The sequence below is a fragment of the Sinocyclocheilus anshuiensis genome, unplaced genomic scaffold (assembly GCF_001515605.1).
Source record: "Sinocyclocheilus anshuiensis isolate Anshui unplaced genomic scaffold, SAMN03320099.WGS_v1.1 scaffold1201, whole genome shotgun sequence".
Lineage (NCBI taxonomy): Eukaryota > Metazoa > Chordata > Actinopteri > Cypriniformes > Cyprinidae > Sinocyclocheilus > Sinocyclocheilus anshuiensis.
In genome coordinates, this window is record NW_015549617.1 from 266,564 (window position 1) to 294,335 (window position 27,772).

General features: G+C 36.8%; 1 protein-coding gene across 2 annotated transcripts in view; it reads left to right on the forward strand.

The window, feature by feature from the left end:
* Nucleotides 1-21,408, forward strand: part of LOC107659291 (lysyl oxidase homolog 2B-like) — a 35,115-nt gene extending 13,707 nt beyond the window's left edge. Inside the window, exons 1-12 of one of the 2 annotated variants that reach the window (XM_016448179.1) lie at nt 1,963-1,993; nt 6,927-7,138; nt 9,232-9,448; nt 10,762-10,945; nt 13,829-13,986; nt 14,099-14,266; nt 17,247-17,412; nt 18,031-18,271; nt 18,607-18,722; nt 18,880-19,016; nt 19,151-19,262; nt 20,084-21,408. In XM_016448179.1, the coding sequence (XP_016303665.1) occupies nt 7,068-7,138; nt 9,232-9,448; nt 10,762-10,945; nt 13,829-13,986; nt 14,099-14,266; nt 17,247-17,412; nt 18,031-18,271; nt 18,607-18,722; nt 18,880-19,016; nt 19,151-19,262; nt 20,084-20,154 (1,641 nt within the window). In that variant the 5' untranslated portion in view covers nt 1,963-1,993; nt 6,927-7,067 and the 3' untranslated portion in view covers nt 20,155-21,408. Of the gene's footprint in view, nt 1-1,962; nt 1,994-6,926; nt 7,139-9,231; nt 9,449-10,761; nt 10,946-13,828; nt 13,987-14,098; nt 14,267-17,246; nt 17,413-18,030; nt 18,272-18,606; nt 18,723-18,879; nt 19,017-19,150; nt 19,263-20,083 lie in introns of those variants that run through there. The other variant, XM_016448178.1, reaches the window with a different exon arrangement.
* The last annotated feature ends 6,364 nt before the right edge of the window (nt 21,409-27,772 follow it).

The window sequence follows — 27,772 nt, forward strand, 5'->3', positions numbered from 1 at the left end:
AGGAAAGTGGCCTGGAAGGGCCAAGTTTGCCCACCCCTGGTTCAGACCAATGTGAAAATCAACCCATGTTTTTACGCTACAAACACGCAGAGTTGTAAATGTGAACTGATGGATCGACAAGAACATAATGCATCATAATAATCTAAACAATTAAGACAGTAAAATATATTTATATGTTATTTCATTAATATAACGATTGATGATAATGGTTTAAATTAATAATTGATACTTTTGACTCCATTTTCTTAAAAAAATGGTTTAAAGGCTGAAATGTGAAGTTTATCTTTTTATAAAACGTTTTATTTTTTGTGAAAAACCTGTATCTGAACTGTAAATCATGCTTTTACAGTCATTTTAATTTTATTTGCGCAGGTCTTAAGTTTGAGTTCAAATATCCTGCAGATACCCTGGTCTGGCAAAAACCATCAATTCATGTTTTTCTATATAATTGTCTGGACCTCGGCTGGTGAGGAGGGTTCATTCAAGCAATTTTAGTTGAAGACCCCTGCTGTAGTTAAATCATGGCATTACATGACTTTTTTTACAGCAAGTCTTAGAGGATTGGCTGGTCAAATCTGTGAATATTTTTCTACAGCCTCATTTTTAATGTGAATGAACAAGATGTTCTCCCTGTTTGGAAAGAAACGTATGTGGTTAGCCAGTCATATGTTTTTAGTAAATGTTTCCATGCCATTTACTTCATTTATTTAGCTCTATACATGAAAACTATATTAATACATTTTTGCCAATTCTGATAAATATAGGCACTACAAGCCCTGTATAAATCCGGACCAATGCTCTTATCCACCATTATCATGGAAGAGTGGGACACGCAGAAGCAGCTGGAAGCCTGTAGGGCCTACCATGCAGACACGTGTTATGCAATACCTTGATTACAACACAGGGAGTTTGTACCTTTATGAAGTACTACGGAGTTCAGGGGAAGTTGCATTATTTATTTGCTGAAGAGTTGACGACTGTGTTTCTTTCACAGTGATACAACATAAAATCCTAGATTGGGCTCAATATGACTTTGAAAGATGTATTTTTAAGGTAAGGCATTTCATAGAAATGTGTGTTAGAAATAATTTTTGTTAATAATTTTACAACAGCTGAAGATAAACATGGTCACCACCACTTCATCTCAGACAGATGCTGCTGATCAGCTCGGAAACAGTCAGCCATTATTTTTCTAGTGACTAATATGTTCCTCATCTCTGGAGTCTGGCCCAGCATGTACAATTATTCTTACTCTACATGTTCCATGAATCCCCCTTTTTAAACCTTTTTTCAAGACTGTACTTCACAGATATTCTTAATATGTCTATAAGCTGTCTATTATGTAAATGTTATGCAGTGTATATTCCCTATACATTTCCTGCACACATCAAAGGTCAAAATGTGACTGTCATTCCTTACCTTTGGGTAAATGAAATAAAGTAGTATTCTTGTTTAAAGGATTTGACTGTAAAAGTTTTTTCCTGTTGTGGAAAATGCTTTTAATAACTGAGGGATGAGTCAAAATTACATTTGAGGTAGGGGTGTAACGGTACGCGTATCGTGTACTGAACGGACGCAGCACGGTGTCCGTAAGCAGATGTCGCTGTTTTACTGTCATAAATGTCTTTTTATTGTTGTTAGCATAACTGTTGCAAATAAACATACATTTTATATTTTAAAATATGCTATATAATATATAAAAAATAATATATATAAAACGTTTTAAAATATAAAATGTATATTTTTTATGCCGGTGTCCATCAGCGAATCTGCTGATGGACCGTGCTGCGTTGTCACGGGAACATCCCAGCTGAAGATAATGAGGAAATTACATCGCTCCCTTTGCTAAGTGCATTCAAAACGACTGCATAATGGCACGCACATGCCCTGCTCACTCCAAAGTCCCCACTCCAAGGGGATAGGGATGATCACTTCCATTTGGAATTTGCCCTTGAACCGTTCGGTACACGGTACCGTTACACCCCTAATTAAGGTAATGAACTGCATGCCACAGACGCTCGATGGATGTCATATTGAAAATAACCCGTAATATTCCTCGAACTACACTACATTTCAATGATCAGTTAGCAGTTTCATTACTATCATAAACACTCGCTTTCACTGTCTCTTTAAATCAATGTTCATTGTGTTTACTTATCTGCCTCTCCTCCCCTTCGAGTTACATACTTAAGGGGAATGACACACCCTACATTACACATGATGTTTATCTCTATGAAGTAGCAAGCGTAATCTCTGAAAATGCAAATCAAACCACAGCTAATGTGACTAGCAGTGTCATTTACTGTGAGAAGAGTTGTTCTTTCAGACTTAAGCCTAGCCTTCAATACTTAGTCACCCTACATTCAGTATAGCATGCGACTATTGCTTGTGGTTTTTGTAGTACATTTTACTTTAGACCCAAGTGGAAAAACACATTTTTTACAGTCCTGAGGATTCTAAGATTTCTGTACGTGTAAATGTTTTCCTTGAAAACTGACACCAATGTTCAGTGTTGCTTTTTCCTCAGAGTTCTTGTAGGAGACTGTTAGGTCAGAATTAACTGCTAAAATAGTTGCAGTCAGAGAAAGAATAAAAAGACAATTAAACATGGACACCAGATCAGTGGAATGGACCATGTTACTCCAATCTTGCTATTTTAGGAAATAGATAATCATCACTTGTGCTAAGGCTTTCAGTCTGTCTAACAAGACAGGCCAGGGCAGTTGTCCAGCAAAGTATAAGGGTTGTTTGTTAACTGTTGTCGATCTAGACTGTTTTAAAAGCTCAGTAACAGCAATTATATGTAAAAAACTATGAGCATTTTTTTAACACACTGTTCTGTTATAAGTTAGGGGAGGGAAATTGGTAATAGGAAATGGGCTCCATCTGCAGATAGCATTCTTTAACATGTCTTTGCAAAGAGTTGAACAAAAAACAAACAAACAAACAACAGCCATTTTTAACAGCAGAAGTCACTAGAGTTTCTAAAACAGGACACCATGTTCAGTATACAGAAAGATGAATGTTACATTTGATACTTTTGTTACTACCATGTCTTTGTTTCCATCTATTTAGCTTGTGACAATAATATCTACCATTTGTACTCCTTTTTTGGATTTTAGACATTCATAGACATTTAAATTTTCTTCATCAGTAAAGTTATTCAAAGTTGTTAAAGAGCTATAATAAAATCATCACTGCAAGTTTTTAGGTTTTTTATGTTAAAGTTTTATATTTTCGTAGGTTGGAAATTTTTACTTGGGTATGCTGCTTTATTATATTTTTTTAATGGGAATTTGTGGAATAGTTTTATGTTATTTGTATTGTTTAGTTGAAGACCCTCTCAACTCTCTCACTCTTCTTCTTGTTTGAAGGGAAAAACAATGTGGGCTGTGTGACATTTTCCTTTTCACAATCTGTCTGCCGGCCAGTGGAAGAATGCCTGTCAGTTCACCACTTGCGCCTCTGACTCCTTCTCCTGTATGAGCAGTAGGAGGGTTCTCTTTTTTTCTTTTTGAAAGACAGACTAGTCTCCTGAGATGCTTACTTACATCCACAGAAGGACAAGCCCTCACAAATCGATATCCCAGCTGCTGTATTTTTCTTTCCTAACTGCAAAATCCAGTTACCATGGAAGCCAGCCACAAGTGTTTAGGAAGTCTTTTTCTTCCTCTTTTGTGCTAATAAATCACACCTCAGGTGTTTTTTCTTCCAACCTTATTTGAAACTTTCCACATTGCCTGTTTAGTAAAGAGTTAATTGAAACCTCATGTAGCTGAGATATGTGCACTTGTCTTTGAACTCACTGATCAAGTCACAAAGTAAATGGTGACTTCACTCAAAAAATGGAAAATCTCATTTATCAAGACTACAGAGTTACTTTCTTATGATGGAAATTCCCTTTTTAATATCCATCAAACAATGTGTTATGCAACATATTTAAAAATTCATGATGCTGTGTTGGGATGATTGCTGTGTTGCTGTTTTAGCTGGTGTTTTCCTATAGCTTTTTTATTTCAGCCTTTGATGGGAATGCTTTGTTGCATCACACAGTAGCTTAGATAACAAAAACTGTTTATGAAAGGTTTACTTGGTTTTGCGCCAAGTCACAGAAACTGCTTCTATATTTTGATGTCTTTTGCTGACCACAGAGTCCAATTTAGATTTTGGAAAGGCACAGTTCTTCATTAAATCCGTTCAACCTGCAGCTGTAACCGCTTGGTGAGAGACATTAAAAAAAAGACTGACCGTTCCATTAAAAAAAAAAGCCTTTCTCTTGATTTACAGAAATGACCATTTCATGTTTTTGAGTACTTGGTTGTTCATTTGTTGGTTTGTTTTGCCTTGTGAAAATTCTGGACATTTTAAAATCCATAATAGTCTTTAGGTCATATGAATGAACGCTTGTCATTCTAGAACTCTATACAAAGTGTATCCATGTTGGAATAAACCCACATAATTGCAGTGCTTGCATTTCCAGTGTGGTACAGTAAGGATACCCTTTTACTCTGCCACATGTTCATCCACAACCGCATTCTCATTCCAAGTTCAAAATCTTTGACTTTAGCTTGCATTACTTGCTTGAGGTTTTTTTTTTTTTAATGAAAGACACCCCTCTCTTTTCTGGTTTATGTTGTCGGGAGGAGGGGGATGACTACTTCATGTTCTCCTACACTTTTCATGAAAAATTATGTTCTACAGCAATGGTTTTTCAACCTTTTTCAGGCCAAGGAGCACTTTAATGCCTGGCCATTGCAAAGTCAAATTTTTTTATTATTTTTTTAATTATTTTTTTACTTAATGCAATTGTATTGTGTAAGAGAGAAGGAGAGACAGTGTCTCTTATAGCATCTTTAACTTTGGTTAAAGTTAATTTAATGATGTGTTTTTAATGCATGTACCACTGTTCAAGAGTTTGGGGTCGTTTTTTGTTTTAGCAAAAGTCTCTCATGCTCACCAAGGCTGCATTTTTTTGTATCACAAATACAGTAAAAACAGCAATATTGTGAATTATTATTACAAATGAACATAACGGCTTTCTATTTTAATATATTAATATATAATTTTTTTTTAATGCCATTTATTCCTGTGATGTCAAGGCTGGCTTAACAGCAGCCATTACAGTCTTCAGAGTCACATAATCCTTCAGAAATCATTCTATTACTATGATTTGATGTTTAAGATATTTTTTTATATATCTTATTATTATTATTATTATCAATGTTGAAAACAGTTGTTCTGCTTAATATTTTTGTGGAAACCATGTTAATTTTTTCATTAGTTTTGTAACATTATAAATGTCTTTACTGGAATCTTAAAGGGGACATCGGATGCCCATTTTCCACAAGTTGGTATGATTCTTTAGGGTCTTTATGAAATGTCTTTAACATACTTTGGTTAAAATTCCGCAATGGTTGTGTAAAACAACACCCTTTTTACTTTGTCAAAAAACTGCTCTGTTCAGTGACCCGTTTCAGTGCATGTCTCTTTAAATGATAATAAGCTTCTGTTCACCCCACCCCTCGCTTCTGTGGGGCATGTCCACACAAGACACATGATTTGCTGCCTTGGTCTTATTCATATAGCTAGCTAATAGCTATCTAGTAGAATGCGACTGCAAATTGAAACAGCTCGCTGGATGACACAGTTTCAGACTCAGACAGCCCATAACAAACTGGCTGCGTATTTTCTTTTCAACTTTTCTGAGCTGGCAGACATGCCAGAAACCTAACTAAATGCAAAAAAAAAAGCAAAAAAAGTGAACAATTTCATCCAGTGTCCCCTTTAATAGATCTTTGATGAATAAAATTATTAAAGTGTATATTTAAAAACAAAAATCTTATATACCCCAAACTTTTAAATGGTAGTGTATTTAACACAAATGTAAACATATTTCACAAATGTGAGGTTAAACTGTTTTTGACAGACCTCCCTTGTTGAAGATTTCTGTTCTATATCATAAGGTACACAGGGCAATGGAATGTTTAGGCCACTATATTTGCTGAGCTCAGCATCTCATATAGTCTTTCAAAACTCAACCCACATGGTCTCATTGCATAGGAATGTAGATCTACTTCTAAAGGTCTTCATGTAGTCTTAAGAGTCTACTGAAATGATTTAGCTTCATTCCTTCTGACGCATTTACAGTTCACGTAGGCCTAGATACGTCCTGGAAGAATTTGGTGTTAGTCCATATAATTAATTATAAATAAATAAATGGGATGAAATGCATTAAGATGCTGTTATATAAATCTAATGCCATATGTTGAAGTACCTTCTGATATTCAGTGTTGCGTAAGATGTTCTCCATGTACTTAAATTTTCCAGACTCTCCAGTAAATTTGGGGAAAGAATTTTAACCATGCACCTTTGCCTGATTATCAAGGTGTCTGGGATTACTTGATGTGAGCTTGAAGGCAGTAACCTCTTCTTTGCCTTTTTATCTATCTACTATATACGTCAGAACCCATTAAATGCATTTTTACAGTCTGGCTACAGACGTGAATTGTAGTTGGCTTAAGGGTAAACACGGCTGGAAGTTTTTTCAGAGGTGGAGCAGGTCAACGAGTCCTGCTGATAGGATGTTTATAATGAAGTGAAGAACTGTAAAACCGGTTTAGTTTACAGTGTTAAAGTTAAAGTGTCCAGTTAAGAGTTTCACAACATGGGTACATTGAATAATGCTGACATAGAACAAATTGAAACTTTATGCTATTTTATATATATATATATATATATATATATATATGAAAACGGAGCCTTACTAGAGTAACCCTACTGACAGGACATTCCTTGTTAAAACATATAATATGTCTGGCCTTCAGTTTCTCACCCTGCAATTATTTTTATTGATAATACAAGAATCATTGTGTCATAAATCAGCTTTAATTTTGCAGTAACAATACGTGTCTTCTTTCGCCCCTTAGAGTCTGAACATTCAGGTGGAGGATGTTCGTATACGCCCCATCCTGTCATCATATCGTAAGCGCATCCCAGTGACAGAGGGCTATGTGGAGGTGAAGGATGGAGGCAAGTGGAAGCAGATTTGTGATGATGAGTGGATTCAAATGAACAGCAGGGTTATCTGTGGCATGTTTGGCTTTCCTGGAGACAAGAGATACAACACCCGTGTGTACAAGTGAGTTCTCAGTTGCCCTTCAGTTGTGATGTCTTTTGTGCAAATATTCCTTGAGAATATAGATTTATTTCTACATAAACGCAAAAGTCATTTTGGTGACCTCAGAAAAACGTAGAATTGTAATATTTTACATGGAGTTACTCCTCTTGAGATAATAAAAATCCTACTCCATTCAACTCTCACTACAGCAAAATGGAAATACAGTGCACATGGAGTTTAATAGTTTGATTGTAGTTTTATTTTGAATGTACACTGACAAATATGTTTCACATAAAAATATGGTAATGTTTTCGGTTGAATTCCATCCCATGATTCGATCTATGGAACAAAGCAAATGTTTCAATCATAGTGCTACTATAGTGTATCAATTCTTAATAGCTTTGATGCATCTTTTGTTGTCCAGGGACCCCTGGGGTCCTTAAAGGTACTGCAGGGTCTGTGTTAGCTGACATATGAAACATATACAAATTTCGTAAAATATATAGAGGTTTTAGTTTTGTAGACAAGTGAACTAAGTTATCCAATATAAGAGTTTCATCACAAAACTATTTTATTTTATTTCATTTTTTTACTGAATGAGGATGGACTGAATGTTCAGGGAAAATCATCCTAAACTACGGATTAAAAAGCAGGATATATCCTATGATGTTGGTAGAGAGAATGTCCAAGTGTGCGTTTTTACTCTACTTTTAGTAGTGTATTTCTAAACGTACTGGATAATACAGTAGAGGAAATCTTTTTATATTAGAGCTTCCGTTGTTTAGAATTTCTAATTTATGCTTACATTTTCATTTATAAAAAATTGAAGTAAAACCACTGGTTACCTCTCAAGCATGTCTAGGCAAGTGAACCTTATTTGAATCACATCATGAAGGATGTTTCTAGAGAGTCCTTGAAGAATTTCCTCGCAGATAAATCTCTGCAGTACTCCTACTAGAAAATAGGCAAATAAATAGGAAAATCTGCCGAGGGCAACTCAAACTTATACTTTCTGCTAAGCTATTACATTCCATACTGTATTCGTAATGTATAACTCGAGTAAATCTTCATGAGCACTTTCATAACTATGTGGAAATCAGCACTAAAGACTAGTTAGACTAGATAATAATTAATCTGCTACATGAGAAAACACATAGGCACAATGGAAATTAAAGCTTAATATTTGGTTGTATTCTCAGACGCTTCAGCTAAGCTACGTGCTTCCCCTCACATGGTGTGCCTTATGAAATGTGCAGGCGCTGTCTGTTTTTTTTTAAATCGGTGCTTGATGTTGGGGGGAGGGGGACACATAGCCAAAGGCTGTAGTTTTTTCAGCATGGAGCCAAAATGGGCTTCTTTTCAACTACCTCTGTCTGCCCTGTGGCTTTAAACCGTGCTTTCATAAGAAAACTTGGACTATCCTTTCAGAGGACCGTGCATGAATGGCTCCTGTAAATAATATGGCTCTTTCCCTGGCTGGAACAAGCAGACGATGTTCTCAGATGATAAAGCACCGGTTTGGAAGTATAACTGCTTTCCCTACAGCTGTTCCGCAAACAATATAAATTAACTGCATGGTTATATGTTCAAGCTTTTGTAACAAAACGTTAGATCAAATCTGTGAGTTAAATGCTATGTCTGGCATTTCTTTTGTATCTACCAAAGTCTGTGTGTGTGTGTGTGTGTGTGTGTGTGTACATATGTGTTTTCCCAATAGTGGTTGTAGTAGGGTCCTGAAACAGACTTTGGAGCAATTCCAGTGTGAGACGTTCTCTCCCCCCCGAGTCTAAACAAATGTGGATTGTGGATTTTTTTTGTGAGTGACAGCCAGTATACTTCTGACGGGGAACTGTAATCATCATGGCATTTCACATGAAGCTTGTTAAATATTCTGTTTGTAGGATGCGCACCATTTTTCCTGCAAGAATGTATGATGTCACTTCATCAACGTTTCATCTTTTTACAGTTCAGTGTGTATCACATCTTTAATGCAGTCATGAATCATTTACTAGCCATATTATGACTAGGATCTTCCACTAGGGCCTATACATGAGTTTTGTTTTAGTAATGTTTATTCAGTTCAATTCTTAAATCCCCTGTGCTTTATTTCTCAGGATGTTTGCCCACCGGAGAAAGCCAACATACTGGGATTACTCCATAAATTGCACCGGAAATGAAGCTCATTTGTCTAGCTGTAAGCTGGGCCACATGCTCTCCATTAAAGCCAATAGCACGTGTGAGCAGGGCAGTCCTGTGGTAGTCAGCTGCGTCCCTGGCAGAGCTTTCGCCCCGACTCCCATGGCAGGATACAAGAAGGCCTTCAGACAGGAGGTGAGGCCAGATGATGTATTTCTTCCAAAAAATGCAAGAAGCCACACGTCCACATGAGGTATTGCTTTGTGCTGAACTTCTGACTCTCACCTTTATGAAAACTATTAAGTATGGAACAGAGCTCAGCACAATTTATTTCCATGATGATAGTGAATCTTGATCTAGACTAAGCGGTTACTTTAAAGTGAATCGCCTCTTACTTATTTAAAGAAGTTTATATGGCAAAAGTGGCAAAAGTTTTCGAGTCCAATATTTTAAGTTGCCACAAACTGTGATTATATGAATACTAATGTTAGAGAGTGAAGAAGAGGATATTTTTGAATCTCTAAAGCACTGTGATGACAGACATTTTAGCCAAAAATGGCATCACTCTTTCCAAATTACATATTTAAGTGGTCCATGTGGAAGCTTGCCTGTTACATACCATTCAGCGAGGTCAGTGAGTTCATTAGCATGATACAGATCTGCACCATTTAAATGTATTCCTGAAATTATTCCTATAGAATATATAGATTGATTTTATGGTCAAAGATGAAGCATTACATGAAATGAATACTATTATCCAGCAATGATATATTAAATTGATAAAGTGACAGTATGAATTTATGATGCTACAAAAAAAAATCTATTTCAAATAATTTCTTTCCATTTCTTTTGAACAATGTACTGTGGTTGCCAAAAACATATTAGCAAGCACAACTGTTTTGCGGGAGAGAAATGGATTTATTAACTTTTATAATCTTTTATAATGATGTTAAGCTTATGATGTTTTGAGGTTTGTCATGCACATCTGCCATAAGAGTTGCCTGAATTATTGGAAAACTTCTCAAATGTGACCCTGGACCACAAAACCAGTCTTATGTCACTGGGGTATATTTGTAGCAATAGCCAAAAATACATTGTATGGGTCAAAATGATTGATTTTTCTTTTATGCCAAAAATCATTAGGACATTAAGTAAAGATCATGTTCCATGAAGATATTTTGTAAATTTCCTACTGTAAATAATAGTATAGTAATATGCATTGCTAAGAACTTCATTTGAACAACTTTAAAGGCGATTTTCTCAGTATTTAGATTTTTTTTGCACCCTCAGATTCCAGATTTTCAAATAGTTGTACCTATCCTAACATCAAAGGAAAGCTTATTTATTCAGCTTTCATATGATGTATAAATCTAAATTTCGAAAAATTGACCCTTATGACTGGTTTTGTGGTCCACGGTCACAAATATGAATTTCCTTCAACTAGCTTATAACCAAAGAGTTTCATCTCTTCTGCTAAGAGGAGTCATTCTCTTCCTCTTCCTTCACAGCAACCCCTGGTGCGTCTCAGAGGTGGCGCTGTAGTTGGAGAGGGGCGTGTGGAGGTGTTGAAAAATGGAGAATGGGGCACGATCTGTGATGACAACTGGAATCCCGTAGCAGCTACTGTGGTGTGTCGTGAGCTTGGATTTGGAAGTGCCAAAGAGGCTCTTTCTGGAGGTCAACTTGGACAAGGTGCAAATAGTTGAATTGATCAGAAAGTTCTAGACAGAACATTACAACCACCCTGACTTCTGTGCATTTGATTGGGCCCTTTTTAAGTATTCATAGCACAAGGTGCTCTAGGGAAATGGAGGACTAAATTTGATATATTGCTTGTTATAATGAAAGTCATTGCCATCAGTGTGTTCACTACAGACACTATCTTTCTAGCACACCTTTATTTTGCAACTTGAATATAACTGCTTTTATGACTCCTGGGGCATCTGGAATCCCCAGGGGGCCGCAAGGTGTGGGAGGAAAAAAAAAATAGAATTTGAGTTGTTTCTCTTCTACAATGGTGTTTTGGTGCCACATGAATAAATAAATGAATGAATAAATAAATAAATAAAATATTACAAGAATAAAGTTATAGAAGTAGCAATACAAGATTAAAGTCATAATATTTTGAAAATAAAGTCAAAATTACGAGAATAAAGTGAAAATAGTTTTCACTTAATAGTTTTTTTTACATGGCATTAAAATGCTGTCATACTCTACAGTTTACATCTTTTTTGGCTTTAGTACAATATAAATATAAGCAATTTAAAACCCAGTTTTTAAAGGGGCATGAACTGATATGACTGGGTAACGTCTTTGCATATGAAACAAATATTACACGTGGAACTCTTTCATGTTTTTACTATTAGTAGAAAACAAGTCATTTTGGAGTCATTTTGAGTTCAGAAATTTAAGGTATGTTTTTATAGTACAATGACCTTTTATATGTAAGAAATCAGGGAAAATTGGATTTTATGATTCCATATTATATTAACATATTTTTTGCCGTTGTTCACACAAATGGATCTTGAAAAATGTATAGATGACTTTATATGTTATGAAATGGGTCCCCATGGGGATCATCATGTTTAGGGGTTTTCAGACCCCTGGCCTAAATAATATATTAATGCAATAATTAATACATACGTACAATACAATATATCTGAATGTTTTGTAGTAGTCCCACCATGCTATGTCAATTATAGGTGTTTGGTTTTGACAAATTGCATGGTTCCATGTTTGTTTTAGGTCACTAATCTCTATAGTTGTCCTAAAAGTGATCCAAATGATATGGTAGATCATGGTCATATAGCCTCTGGATGGATAGTTCCCCTTCAGGAACTCGAGCTGCGTCGAAACGCTTTGGGAACGCCTTCAGCGTGATCACGCTCTAAATCACATGAGTAATCAGTCCAATGGAAGGACGAGACGTCACGGGCGGGGTGACGTAACGACATAATGACCAGGAAGCTTAAAAGCACGTGCGGTGGAACCAGCGTCAGCTTGGTCAGTCGCCATCTGTTTGTGAGTCTTATTTAGTGTTGTTTGTCCACTTATAAGCTCCATTATGTCAAAGCTTCAGTCGAAAGAAGCATTTGGGCGAGCAGGCAGCGTTCAGGCTGTGTGTTCCTCCCTGCCCGTGCTATATTTCGGGTGGGGACACAGTTTGTTTGTTGTCTGCTTGGGAGTGAAGCACGCAGAGTCAGCTCTCGAGGGAGGTTTCGCATATGGTCCGGTGGAGGGAATGTAGATGGGCGAGTCCCATTTTCTTCCTTCCTTCGCCCGCTCTCGGGGTTTCAGAAGCCCGCGCTGCGGTCCTTCCCCCCGGGGAGAGGGCGCGATGCTCCGCCTGTCTTTCTCCGAGGAGATTGATACGGAGTGTGTCGAAGAGCTCGCCAGTTGCACAAGCAACAGTTACACAAGCATATTATGCTAGCAACGGATGTGCCCCTCACCGGTTGAGGAGCGGTCATGAGTGGCCGCTCAGCCCGCGGTCTGTGTAGCGGCCGCCATCTCATGTGGGACTTCAACTGCCTGGAGATGCTGGCCGTGTTTCTAGCAAAGTTGAAACACGTTCTCCCGGACCTAAGAGGTCGCCATGTGTCGGTGCGCACCGGCGACACAACGGCGGTCTCTTATATCAACCACCAGGGAGGTCTGCATTCGCGCCCCCTACATGTTTCCTACTCGGTGCGCTGAGGCCTTCGGCCAGAGAAGCTTATGCTAAGCTGTGGATCAGGATGCTATTCCAAAGCCTCGAGTCCTCTGATCTCCCCTCTCTTTTGGGGGTCAAGACTCACTCCTTCTGAAGTTGGCCTTTGAGCGGGATGTCCCCGCCTACTTTGTCAGGTGCCTACCTGCATTTTGCGCCACTCCTGGCTCCTTCTCTTGCTTTAGCTGTGCTCTTCCACACTAGGCAGGGACTTGTAAGTCTGGCGGCGTGGGCATTCTCGTTTCCGAAGCGTTTCGACGCAGCTGAAGTTCCTGAAGGGGAACGTCTCAGGTTACGCATGTAACCATGGTTCCCCGAAGGGAACGAGACGCTGCGTCTCGGTGCCATACTTCCGGCATCCCTGCAAGCGCTTGCTTCATTCCTAGAAGCTGACGCTGGTTCCACCGCACGTGCTTTTAAGCTTCCTGGTCGTTACGTCATCCCGCACGTGACGTCTCGCCCTTCCATTGGACTGATTACACATGTGATTCAGAGCGTGGTCACGCTGAAGGTGTTCCCGAAGCGTTTCGACGCAGCATCTCGTTCCCTTCGAGGAACCATGGTTACATGTGTAACCTGATATGGTTTAAGCTGAAAATATCAATTCTTTCTCTCTTGAAAACAGTAATTCCTTCAATTCTTTCAAAAATGCACACATTAACTATTTAAAGTAATGCACTATGATTCTTGTGATAAATTGTTTTTTTCCCCCTATGTTACCATCATTAGATCTGTGTTTAAATGTATGACTCTTGTCATACCTTTAAACATGCTTCACTGTTTGAGCTACAGGAAATAATTATGACTAAATATATGTTTATGTCTTTTTATGGGTGTGTCTCTGTATGAAAACTTGTATTTTCCAGGAATGGGCCCTGTACATATGAATGAAGTTAAATGTTCTGGCTTTGAGAAGTCTGTCACTGAGTGCCCCTTCAGTATGGACAAAGACTCTGAAGGCTGCAGTCATGAGGAAGACGCAGGCGTGAGGTGCAATATTCCTGCCATGGGCTTTCAACAGAGGGTAAGAACTCACTGTTTTATGCGTCTGTGGTACCTTTAAGTGACTGAATATTGAAATTAATTTTTACTGTCATAGTCATAGTACATGGCCACTGTGCTCTTCATTATTGCAGCTGCGTTTGAGTGGAGGTCGTAACCCCTTCGAAGGCCGTGTGGAGGTTCTAATGGAGCGCAACGGTTCTCTGGTGTGGAGGACTGTGTGTGGTGAGGGCTGGGGCACAATGGAGGCCATGGTGGTCTGCAGACAGCTGGGCCTGGGTTTCGCAAGCCATGCTTTCCAGGTATGTTTACTCTCAAAACCCCACCAGAAATGTACGTTTAAGTCTCACATTAAGGACTGTCCCACTGTGCTTAACCCTTGGCTACCAGAGTTGCAATAACCAAGATAATCAGGGTTTAGGATGACCCAGGGTTAACAGTTTCAAGTGTGATCCTTTTACACTGCTGACACCTCAACAGACTGTTGGTAAGATATGTCTATCCCTCTCATCAGGTCATCCCTTGATCTTAGTAAATTGGATGCTGGCCCTTTGAAGAAATTCATGGTATTCCAACTTCACATTACTATTCAGCTCTTTTTGTATAAGCAGGGATGGTGGAAGACTGCTGTTAGTGAAATCAAAGCTGTGTGGGCTGAAAGTTTTGCAAAAGCTTGAGTAATCTCTACTTGTAAAGTAGCTTTATAAAAACCTAATCATATCAGTTCTGGAATGTTTCAGGCCAGTTCAGTCTTTATTGATCATCTTGTGACAGCTGTATTAACTATTCCTGCTGGTTGTAAATAAGAAATCGCAGCATTCCATTCCTCAGGCACGTTGTCTAGTCTAATGACATCGCATCTGTCAATTCACAGATGGGATTTTGTAAACAGAGCCGACTGGTGTACCTTCAAAAGAATGTCCCCTGATTCTGTTTGTCAAATATGTCCATAAAGAAACAGTTTTTCTGTGTTTCTCCCAGCAGTGCTCTTTCTCAACTGACTTGGGGAAAGTCAGTTGTCTTTTTACAGCTTGGGACAAATGAGTTGCTGCAAGGAAACATATGTACTTGTATATCTTAAGTCTGAAATGAATCCTAGTTCTGTTAGAATGTGATGTGTTTTCACATTGCGTTGATCTGTTATGCAGAGCTCCGCTTGAAGTCGTCCTGTGAGACTGATGGTTCTGATAGAGAATAACGGTAATTAGTAGAACAGCCACCTGTTTAAGACATGTTTGTTTTCCTCAGATTAACCTTCTTAAATACATGCTTTCTGACAGTTATAGATGTCTGTGTTTACGGTTACCAAGAGAAACTACGGTTACTCCCTTCTGGTTTGACAGTGTTAAAGATAAACCGTTACACCTGGGAAGCATTTAAGAGAGTTATAGACTCTCTGTTCCAAGAGGAAATTATATCTCTTCATCAAATGGATCTTAAATAGATAATAAGCTAGAACAAAACAGTTGACTCCCGCAGGGTTGGAAAAAATGAGAGGTCTGCTTTTGAAGATGTTACTGTTGTGTTGACAAGTGATTTACGGCTGGAAAATGGTTACACAATATGGACTGTTTGTGTTTCTTTTAAATAATGAAATAGTTTGATGGGAAACGGATTGGCTCACGACTTTACAGCGTAGGTAACTTAAAGTATAGTTGCAAAGAGAACAATTTGTTGCTCTGGATATTAAGTTTAACTATCCTATGGCTACTATTTAGTGTTTTGACTTTTCCACTGATTTGATTGCTAAGCTAGGTCTAGGGTAGAGCCCTGCGCGGGACGGATTTTTCAGTCCCGCTCCCGCAAGATTCTGTCCCGCGCCCGCCCGCTCCAGCAGAAATATATCTTATCTGTTCCCGCTCCCGCCCGCGACATTCATGTTTTGTCCCGCTCCCGCCCGCAAAAGCCCGCATAAAAGTAATCTATATTTTTTTTTTTTCAGTACATCGAAGAAATTTACATGAAATGGTTCTGTAACATCTCCTAAGCTCCACAACATCCCAGCATAAACACTATAACCGATCAAATATTTGTTATTTAGGCTAAGCATCAACATTCACAAAAAATTTTTATTTTTAACAGAAAAGCAAGCATGGGGTGCTGCGTGCATGGCATGGCAGAATGCGAGCAGTGCACTTCCTTTATTATAACTAAAAGCTGACATCAGTTAATCGCGATCTCATAAAGCTCTGTTATAACACAATAAATATATGGTCGCTGAGGAAATACTACAACTTTGCGCTGTGGATCGCCGGATCGGCTTTCACCGTGGACGAAGCGGAGTCCAGCCCGGGGTCGTCATATGTGGTTGCTGCAAGTGCAGGTCTCTAGTCTAGGGTGCTGAGGTCTTTTCTCCATTAGAACAAAGAAGTCCCTTAGGTTTTGATAGGGCGACATGCAATAGCAGCATCTTGTGGTTATTTTACGTTTTACTCTTAGTGTTTACTCTTTCTCTGTTGACATTTTCCCTCAGTTTTGTTTTTTAACATCTGTTCTTTCATAAGGGTGCATTCAGTGTATGCATTTTTTTCCTTTACGCCAGTCTTATAACGACACCTAGTGATGTGAATGTAGTATCATGAAAAAGCTAACGTTTTCAGTTACAGATACCACTTGATAAATGCTCTATTCACTGAATTAGATTTTATTTTTAGATTTTCAGTTTTCATTTTAATTTCAATTTGTTTTTTGTAATTTTGAAATGTGCCATTGTCTACTGTATAATATGTGCATAATATGGGTAATTGCATGTTTCTATTTATGTATTTGTGTTAGTCGCCAAGGCAACATTTATTCGTTTTTGTTTAGGTTTTTTAAAGTTTAAAATCCTTTAAAATGATTTATTTCAGCTTTATTTCAATCAATGAAAGCAATTTTTAATAGTTGTAATTTTAGATTTAATTAACAATACCAACACTGTACTGAGATAAAGCAAGTATTATATACATCTTAGGTACGCCTCATACATGTCTGCTCCCATGATGCAACTTGCTTCATGTAAAATAAAACAGCTTTTACTAGGCTATGATGATATTTGATATTTTTATCATTTGAGTCTACTCATGTGAATATACATTTTTCAAAAGTATTTTATGTTTAAAAAAAGAATAAGTTTTAAACATATTTCGAATGAGTTAAAATTACTGGGTGCATCTTTAATAATGTAACAATCTGTACATTGATAAATGCTGTCTTTATATTCGGTGTATTTGCACTTCCTTTAATTCCCCCTGTGGATTGGATGAATGATTTGAGCGGAGGTGTAATTATGTGTTTGTACAGGAGACATGGATCTGGCCTGGTGCAGTGAATGCAGATTCAGTGGTAATGAGTGGGGTGAGGTGTGCAGGAACAGAGATGTCTCTCTACCACTGTCTGCATCATGGAGAATATCTCAGCTGCCCTAAAGGTGGAGGCCGCTTTGCTGCTGGAGTTTCCTGCTCTGAGAGTGAGCTTATTATCATCATATTCAAATCCAGTTATTCTTATATTTTTACATTTGTATTAATTTATTTTTATGACTTGAACTAATTTGTTTCTGGACAAAACACTGACCTCTAATGGTTAAGTTGAAAATAACATGCAAGCCTGTTTGCATTGTATAAACACTAGCACATATATACCCTTTCTGCTCCATTTGTACTTACTAAATTAAGGAAACAAGCTTTTCGGTATGCCATGCCTAGTGATAGATGCAAAGTTTGTTGTCAGTGTGTACTTTTAAATCTTTGATCTGTGAGCTGTTAAAGGAAGAATCAAAATGCATTTTCTTTTATATGTATTGGTATTGTGTTGTTTTGTTATTGTAATACTGTGAGAACTTCTGTGGCTGCTCATCTTGGCCAGGACACTGAAAAATAGATTTTTAATCTCTGAAAGTGAATTTCCTGGTAAAATAAAGGACAATAAATAATGTAGCTTGTGGTGTAATATGTGTTTAAAACCCATCACTTTCAGATAATATGAAGTTGAAAACCAAGAAGAAACATGCATAAACTATTCTTGACACCATTCGACATCTGTTTTAAAACTTTAGCTAAGTTATTTTTTTTTATGTTCCCTGCAGCTGCCCCAGATCTAGTGCTCAACCCCCAGGTGGTGGAACAGACCACATACTTAGAGGACCGTCCTATGTTCATGTTACAGTGCGCTTATGAGGAGAACTGCCTGGGCTCCACTTCCAGTTCCACCCCAGCCAACTCCTATCGCCGGCTTCTCCGCTTCTCCTCCCAGATCCACAACAATGGACAATCTGACTTCAAACCCAAAGCCTCCAGAGAGAGCTGGGTTTGGCATGACTGCCACAGGTGAGGGGTCAGATAACTGACATCTGAAATCATATTAATATGATTTCTAAAGGATCATGTGTCACTGAAGACTGGAGTGCATTCAGGCTGCTGAAAATTCAGCATCACAGGAATAATTAAGTTTTGAAATATATTAAAATAGACAGTATTTAAAACTGTAATGCTATTTTACAGTATTACTGTTTTAACTGTATTTTTGATCAAATAAATGCAGCCTCTGTTGAGCATAAAAGAGTTCATTCAGAAACATAAAATAATCTTACCAACCTCAAATTTTAAAACGGTAGTGTATATTTCTACTTGTAGTTAGATTTATTTTCTTTTTACTGTTTCAGGCACTATCACAGCATGGAAGTATTCACCCACTATGACCTACTTAGCAACAACGGCACCAAGGTGGCAGAGGGACACAAAGCAAGCTTTTGTCTAGAGGACTCAGAATGTGATGAAGGTATGAAAGAATGTGCCTGTTTTTGTAGCCCACAATAGTAAATAGAATTTCACCTCACTCTAACTCTGTGTATTATTGGTATTGAAATTGAATTATTAAATTTACAGTAATGTGATCAACTTTTATGATATGCTCTTTGTATTGTTAACTTTATTAGGAATTGAGAAGAGGTACGAGTGTGCAAACTTTGGTGAGCAGGGGATCACAGTGGGCTGCTGGGATACATACAGACATGATATTGACTGCCAGTGGGTGGACATTACAGATGTTAAACCGGGAGACTACATATTCCAGGTAATTTCCAGGCATTTCCAAAATAGTAGTAATTTTAGTACCAAAGAAATTCTTTTGAATTCTGTTATCCTGGTTCTTGGAAACAGACATTGGGATTAATTGTTTTTACTGACTGTATTCACTCTTTCTGACAGATCGTAATTAACACCAATTATGAGGTTGCAGAGTCAGATTACACCAATAACATTGTCAAATGCAGATGTCGATATGATGGTCACCGTATATGGATGTATAATTGCCATATAGGTAAACAAACATTTATGAATTATGCCTCTTCACATTGTCTTGTCATGAAAAATGTTTTCACATGCCGTCATTTTGGGTTTTACTAGTCCCCTTACTAGTCCCCTCACACAAATATGTATATTTTCTACTAAGTTTAACTACCAAAAAGTGTCTAAATACTACATTTTATAATATACATTTTATAATTTGAAACTTATCTTTTTTGTTTTATTTGAAAAGTGTGCTTGTTCTTTAAAAATGAAATGTAAATGTAAAATGTACATTACCACTTAAATATTTTGGTAAATTTTTTTTTATTTTATAAAAATTATTTTTAATTATTTAAAAAAATATATTTTATTCAGCAAGTATGCAGTAAATTGATCAGAAATGACCATGAACACTTTACTAATGTCAGAAAATATTTCTATTTCAAAGAAATTCTGTTGTATTGAACTTTCCATTTGTCAAAGAATTCTGAAAAAATTGTTTCCACAAACATATCAAGCAGCAAAGCTGTCTTTAACATTGATAATAATAAGAAATCCATCATATTTGGATCATGTGACACTGAAGATTGCAGTAATGGCTTCTGAAAATTCAGCTTTTGCCATCACAGGAATAAATTACATATTAAAATATATTTTAAAAAGAGTTATTTTAAATTGTAATAATATTTCACAATATTACTGTTTTTACAGTTAAATGCAGCCTTGGAGATTTCATTCAAAAATGTTCAAATTCTTACTGACACCTTCATAAATTTCAAAGTAAAATAATATATGTTTGTATAATATAGTACCCTGTATAGCTGTGATTCACTGTGATTCTGTCTCTTTTAGGGGGCTCCTTTAGTGCAGAGACAGAAGACACCTTCCCTGGCCTGATCAACAACCAGGTGACCCATAGGTAAAAGAGTGGCGCTGAAGAATATCCAGAAACCACGGCCAACCAGTGAGATTATCAAGTGCCCTGAACCACTACACCTCTCTAGAGGGCCTTTCATCTCAGCAGTAATTCCATGGTTCTCTTTCAATTATGCTCAGTGTCACCACATAGCCAGCACAGTCAGTCCTCTACTGTTTTACAGGACTAAACATCACTTTTTCAGTTGAGAACTCAGATTTGAGGCAGGAACTGACTCTGAAAACAGCTCTTTGGCTGAGATTAACAGACTGAAATGCTGTTTTTCCCTCTCACCGCTGAGCCAGTAGCAATTCTGAAACCTCATTCTTTCTTTGTTTGCTGCTGGTGTTGAAGATGAAACTGTGGAGAACTCTCAAGTGAACTCACTTCAGACATGAAAGGAACTCTGGTGCACTTTTTTTTTTTTAATTGACAGGACTTGTGGTTTAGGTCTTTTTGTAAGCGTTTTGATAAGGTGAGAGGACTTTCCTCAGATGAGTCTTCTGAATGAATATTACATAAATCTACAGAATAATAAAGGCATGAAGAGACCTTTTTCTTTTTGTGTGTCATGCATTTCAGCTAAATACTTTGGCGTTTCGAAAACCAAGCTGATGACGTCTGCTTATAGATATTATTGGCTATTATTCAAGTACCTTATGGGTTTGTAGTGGAAACAACGGATGCATTAGAAAGATATTATGAGCCTTACAATATTTTCTATCAATGTCCAATTTCATCAGTATTTTCAGGAATTATGTTGTTACATTATGAATTGCAGTGTAAGAAAACTTAAGCCTACCAGTTCAGATAAGTGGTTCATAAACACTGGCATCCTAGGTGCAGGTGACCCTGTGCAAACTCTGTTAGTTTTGTTTTGGGTTTTTGCCCACCCTGTTCTTGTTGTTATTTTGAATTCACTGACGGTGGACAATCATGCATTATTTACTCTATTGAATCTGACTGGAAACATCACAAGCAGTCTGATCCTTTCCAGCTATTCATGCAAGAGTATTCATAGTATTTCATCATGCAAGTATTAAATAACTTATTTTAAGACAGGGATTTGAGATGCTATTTCATAATTTCTTTGTTTTTTTAATGTGGAATGTCTTTCATTTGTTGTCTGTCAATGGTGCTAAAATAGTGTTATCCTCTGTTTTTTGAGGGACAGTATCAGCTAATTTTATATTATGCTTACTTGAATGGATGTAAAAATCATGGATGTATGCGATGTATCGTAATAAACGTGCATTATTTGACAAAGAAAAACCATATACATTCCTACAGTTTGGACAAATTAATTCTCTTATTTCTTCATATTGCACCCTCTTGTGGTGTATTGCAATATGGCAAACACATTGTAGTAGATGCTTTATTCACTTTATTCACTAAAGGGTGCTCTAACAAAATAAAAAGGTGGAGTTTTGGACTCTTCAGTACTGTTTTTGCACAGTATGCAGTATGTATCCACAGAATATAGATATATAGTGCTCGCAACATTTTCTGTTGCATACTGTATAGCCTACTGTTTCATATACTATTTTTTTTAATTAGTAGACAGCATACAATATACACAGTAAGCAGTACAGTAGTATTTCATTCAGAACAACTCTTTGTAACCAGAAACCTGTGTTTTTACTTGTCCACCATATACCACCAATTTATATTTCATACAGAGCAGTGAAGATGTGCACTTTGCTGGTTAAAGCATTCAGTATTTTATTTAACAGGCCTATGCTCTTCAGATGATTCATTACATGTCTGTTTTTACAAAAACAACAAACTACCAATTTTACAAAAAAAATATAAAGTGGTGTTACACCACGTCTACACCGGACTCAGGTGTGACAAAAGACAACAGAACCCATTCTAAGCAGTGATGCTGTCTACGCTGGATGCAGCACGGCATACTGTCGGGGATTTGTCGTGTTGCGTTGCGCCGCTCGCTTTGAAAAACTTGCATTACAATTTATTTTTAAATCATCAGTCAAATTTAGAACGAACTAAACGTACGCACAAATCACATACGTCTGATTGGAGGCCTGTATAAAAATCTGTATTTGTTTTAACTGGTTTTGAGAACTGTAGACTTTGTTAGAGTGCTAAGGATGAGAGAGAAATGAGGTTGCACGGAAAGCTCTTATGGACATATTTTGGGTGTATTCAATGCAAATTTTACTAAGTGTGGGCATGCTCTTCCTCAAGATTGATCCAGAACCACCAATGCCTGGAGCTATGTTATGCGCATGCACCTGTTGTGAATCTGGGGGAAATTTAACAGATTTTTATCTGGGGACATAAACATGCAAATTGTATGAAATTATTTATGAATAAGGCCCACTGTCTTCTAAAAACCTGTGCCAAGAAGTTGCGTTATATATAGCCAGTGGCTCGATCCGCGTTGCTTTCATTGTAACAAGCTTTTCAGTTTCTCCTGCTGAACCTCACAGCATGATGCTTCTATCATTGCGCTTGATGGAAACATTTTCTAATGATGGACTTAATTTGGTCTGCACCAAACAAAGAACTTTGCTGTCAAGCCAAGGAGCTCTGTTTTAGTCTCACTACACCACCAAAAGTTTCTTAAGGTTTCATGTTTTGTCTTAGAATCTTGAAAATTTTCCAAAAGGTTTCATGTTTTGTCTTGGAATCTAGAAAACGTTTGGCATGATTTAATGTTTGCCTCTGCAAGGCTTTCTTCCAAATCTGACAGGCTGAAAAGATGGTTATGTCTGGACAGCTTCTCGCACTTCAGCCAAATCCTCTAAAATTCTCACAGTGTTATAATCTGTCATTTTTCTGCCAATTATTCTTGTCCAATTGCTCAGTTTTGGTAGGACAGAAATATCTTGGTGTCAGTTTTTTTTGACTCTACAATGCACACAGGAACATTCAATCCTTTGTTCCCAAACTTTTTATATCCATCCGGAACTCTTTCTTTCAAATGATCATGACAAAACGACTGATCTGGTTTGTTTTTCACACCTCACAAAAGAGGCCATGTTTGCTGTCATGAGATGGATGAGTTGATGAAAGAAGAACACCATATCTCTTACAGAGCTGAAACAATCAAATACCACACAGAAAAAAGAGCAAGTCAAATTCAAACCACTCAGAAAAAGCTGCATGCCAGCTTTGTGCAGGATAGATGATGGCCAGACAGACTAAAAATCAATATTTGTTTTGATGAAGTGTCCGGTCGAGGCTTTGGTCTCTAAGTAGGGAGAAAAAACAAAACAAAAAAAACAGAACGTGCAGAAACTTGGAATTTGTGCAGTGTAAGAAGCCAGGCTTTGTCAAACTCAATATTATGCTTCTCTGTCTAGTGATTTCACAAGTTTGAAAACCTCTCAATGTGTTCATAAATCAGAAGAACATCTCTTTGTGTGCTCACTTGTCTCAAGGAACATTTGTTCTTATATTCTTCTCTTTTGGAACGTGTGGACTGATATATTCTGAATATATATATTCAGAGATATATGTAATATATAATATAATATAGAATGAAATGTGTGGGGACTAAATGTGTAAAACTGTTGCCAGTATAGCATCAGTCAATATAGGACAGAAAAACAAAACAAAAAACAGAATACATAATTCTGTTATTTATTAATTCTCTGAAGAATAAGCTGCAACGTAGACCAGATCTTATGTGACAAATCTTCAAGTAGATTCCATAAAGAATATTTTGTTTGATCATCCTTTTTTACACTTAGAAAAGTTAAATTAGATTTGATTATTTGTGACCCTGGACCACAAAACCAGTCATAAGGGTACATTTTTCGAAATTGAGATTTATACATCATCTGAAAGCTGAATAAATAAGCTTTCCATTGATGTATGGTTTGTTAGGATAGATACAACTATTTGAAAATCTGGAATCTGAGGGTGCAAAAAAATCAAAATATTGAGAAAATCGCCTTTAAAGTTGTCCAAATGAAGTTCTTAGCAATGCATGTTACTAATCAAAAATTAAGTTTTAATATATTTACAGTAGGAAATTTACAAAATATCTTCATGGAACGTGATCTTTACTTAATATCCTAATGATGAAGAAAAATCAATAATTTTGACACATACAATATTTTTGGCTATTGCTACAAATATACCCCAGCGACTTAAGACTGGTTTTGTGGTCCAGGGTCACATATATACTTAGGGTTATTAGGTAGCCCCACAGCACATCATAAACAACTCCAAATAAAATACAACAGAAAACACAACCCATCATTAAAATTGACAATCAGTTTGATGTTTGACTCGTCTATGGGTTTCATCCTCTGTCCTCACTGAACTGTGCCACAGACAGATGTATAATTAATGTTTAGTAATTGTTACATAAAACAATGAAGTCATAAGGGCCTAAATGAAAAGACAATGATAGATAATGATTTTATTTGCATAAATGAAGTTATATAACATAGATAAACAGTGGTCTACAACACTGATTAAGCACAGAGTAAGGCAGGACAGTGTAGTGTTGCATAACATGGCAGATGGACTTGATAAGATTAATTATGTCTCAACTAAATAAGACATGATGTTTTCACGCAGAATTCACTCTTACTCTGCTTGGATGAGTGATTTCCTAAAGATGCTTGACATATTTCAACTGATAAAGAAACCATTCTGCTTAATCCTTGACAATTTTTACTAAGGTTTACAAAATGTCTCAGCGGAATATTTGCCTTTAGTAGCCAATGACAGACAAATTTGGAGAAAAATAAACAGCAGGCCATTCTAAAATCAGCTTGAAATAACAGTGCAAGGATATAAAGTAGCTTGTTACACAATATCAGGCTTCGTTTAAAGAAGATAAAAACATGTTAGAACTTAATCCACATCAAATTCAAACATTACATTTTGGATTTGGGTGAAGTGGTAAAAATACACATGAATATACAGTGGGTACGGAAAGTATTCAGACCCCCTTCAATTTTTCACTCTTTGTTATATTGCAGCCATTTGCTAAAATCATTTAAGTTATTTTTTTTTCCTCATTAATGTACACACAGCACCCCATATTGACAGAAAAACACAGAATTGTTGACATTTTTGCAGATTTATTAAAAAAGAAAAACTGAAATATCACATGGTCCTAAGTATTCAGACCCTTTGCTGTGACACTCATATATTTAACTCTCGTGCTGTCCATTTCTTCTGATCATCCTTGAGATGGTTCTACACCTTCATTTGAGTCCAGCTGTGTTTGATTATACTGATTGGACTTGATTAGGAAAGCCACACACCTGTCTATATAAGACCTTACAGCTCACAGTGCATGTCAGAGCAAATGAGAATCATGAGGTCAAAGGAACTGCCTGAAGAGCTCAGAGACAGAATTGTGGCAAGGCACAGATCTGGCCAAGGTTACAAAAAAATTTCTGCTGCACTTAAGGTTCCTAAGAGCACAGTGGCCTCCATAATCAAAAATGTCAACGATTCTGTGTTTTTCTGTCAATATGGGGTGCTGTGTGTACATTAATGAGGAAAAAAAATTAACTTAAATGATTTTAGCAATGGCTGCAATATAACAAAGAGTGAAAAATTGAAGGGGGTCTGAATACTTTCCGTACCCACTGTATATATATATATATTATTGTGCATCTCAAACTTTTTTCTAAGCTTTAAGCACACATCTATAAAAAGTCCTGTTAGGACAAATCTTAATGACCACTCAGGAGTAGGTTTTACTGTGCTATATGGTAGTGTTGTCCCAGCATAAATCATGGCTGTGAGCCACACTGGTCAGTCTGTGAAGATGTATGCTGCTTCCTGAGCAATAAAAACAGCCATTAAGCAGCATGGCATGTAAATGGCCACCCCAAATGATGCTTGTTAGTATTCTGTCTGATCCTGGAGAAGGCAATGCACAGAGGACAAATACGCCCTGAGAGAGGCAATGAAAGGCCATGTTCAGGACAGGGAGGATGATGATGCATATTCTAGATCCAGATCTTTTACTTCTTAGGTCACTTATTACGCAGCTCTTTAATAACTGATTCTGATTGGTCAATCGCAGCATTCAGCAGTCAGATATTTCCTGTTATTTCCAGTTGTCCATGACAACTCTATATATCAGTCTGTATGAATTTCTGTAACTCTGCTTTGAAACAATGAGGATTGTGAAAATGGCTATACAAATAAAAAAATGTCGATTGAATCAGTCCACTAATCTGAATAACTGAAACTGTGTTGTATCACAGCGCGGAGTGGCTCTCTTGTTTTATACAAAAAAAAAAATTACATTTAATTTATTGATTGTAGAAAGACTTAAGTATTATTATTGTCATCTTTCATGTAACTGTTGTATGTTAAAGTGGATTATTATTTTTTTTCTTAGTGGATGCTTCAAGATAACATACAGTCCAAAAAATTTAAATTATTTCAAATCAGTTTTTCATGTACATGTATTTATTTATTTGGTGAGTAGCCAGATAAAGACATTTGAATCAATAATTATGAGAGGCAGTATAGTTTAAATAAAGGTGCTTTTCTAGTGGTGACTGCACTTTTTTATTATTGTAATAAAACAGCAAAATCTGACCTTGTTATAGTTTTGGTATTTCCTATCTTGGGATTGTGCATAGTTTAGATCTAATGGTAACAATTTTTTATACTTTAAATGGAAAGACATGATCTCTTTGTTTTGTTTGTCATGTTTTTGGACATGATAAGATTTAAAATTTGGATGCAGCTCAAGGGAACTGACGGATACAGCCAGCAAATAGTAGAATCCAGTCTAAATGAGTGGATAATGTTCCTTAAAGCAATGAATTAATTGCGAAGGGAATAAAACTCTTGTTTTCATTTCATGTCAACAGACCAGTGATGTGCCAATGGAAAACACAGAGAGACAAGTAAAAGTATTCAGCATTTCACCAACCTCTTCCACCACAGCCCCTGCTGAAATGAAAGACAAGGATAGTACTGTTGTCCTGATATACCCCTTTCAAAATCAGTCCTGTTACATTTGTTAGATTGTAAAATGGCTCATGTGTTTTTGGAATTAGAGGGATATAAATATTACAAGCTATATAACTGAAATGCACTCTAGAACTTTAAGTATTTCATGTGAACTACAGCTTCATGAGAAAGCCAAGTATTATTATGGCATGTGAATGTATCTATGTGTACCGTATGACCTACTCATAAAGCCTTATTAAATCAAGCCTGCATTTTTAGTTGGAAGTACTTCATTTATTTTACTTATTCAATCCCTTTTGAGCTTAGAAGAAACTCCATACATAACAGAAATTCATAACATTATTTGAGGTTTCGGAATTCATTCAATACTGAATTTTACGATATTAAAGAGTAAATCGACAATTACATAACTTTTCTGGTAACAGTCTTGAGGATATTTGTCTCTCAATGACCCTAGAGTACAATTCTAGCTTCAGTTCGCAATTCAAACTAAAGGTAAACATGACATAATTGTGGCAACACACAACAATCTTCTCTATTGAAGCAGTACCTTATCTATGCTACAGATGGCAGTAAGTGCTATGTAAATGTTTGAGAAACGTGCAAAAATAGAAATAGTGGCAATAATGCAGTGCAGTGATGTAAATAAAAAAGATCAAATCAGATTGGTTCAAAATGTGATTTAAACTAATTTA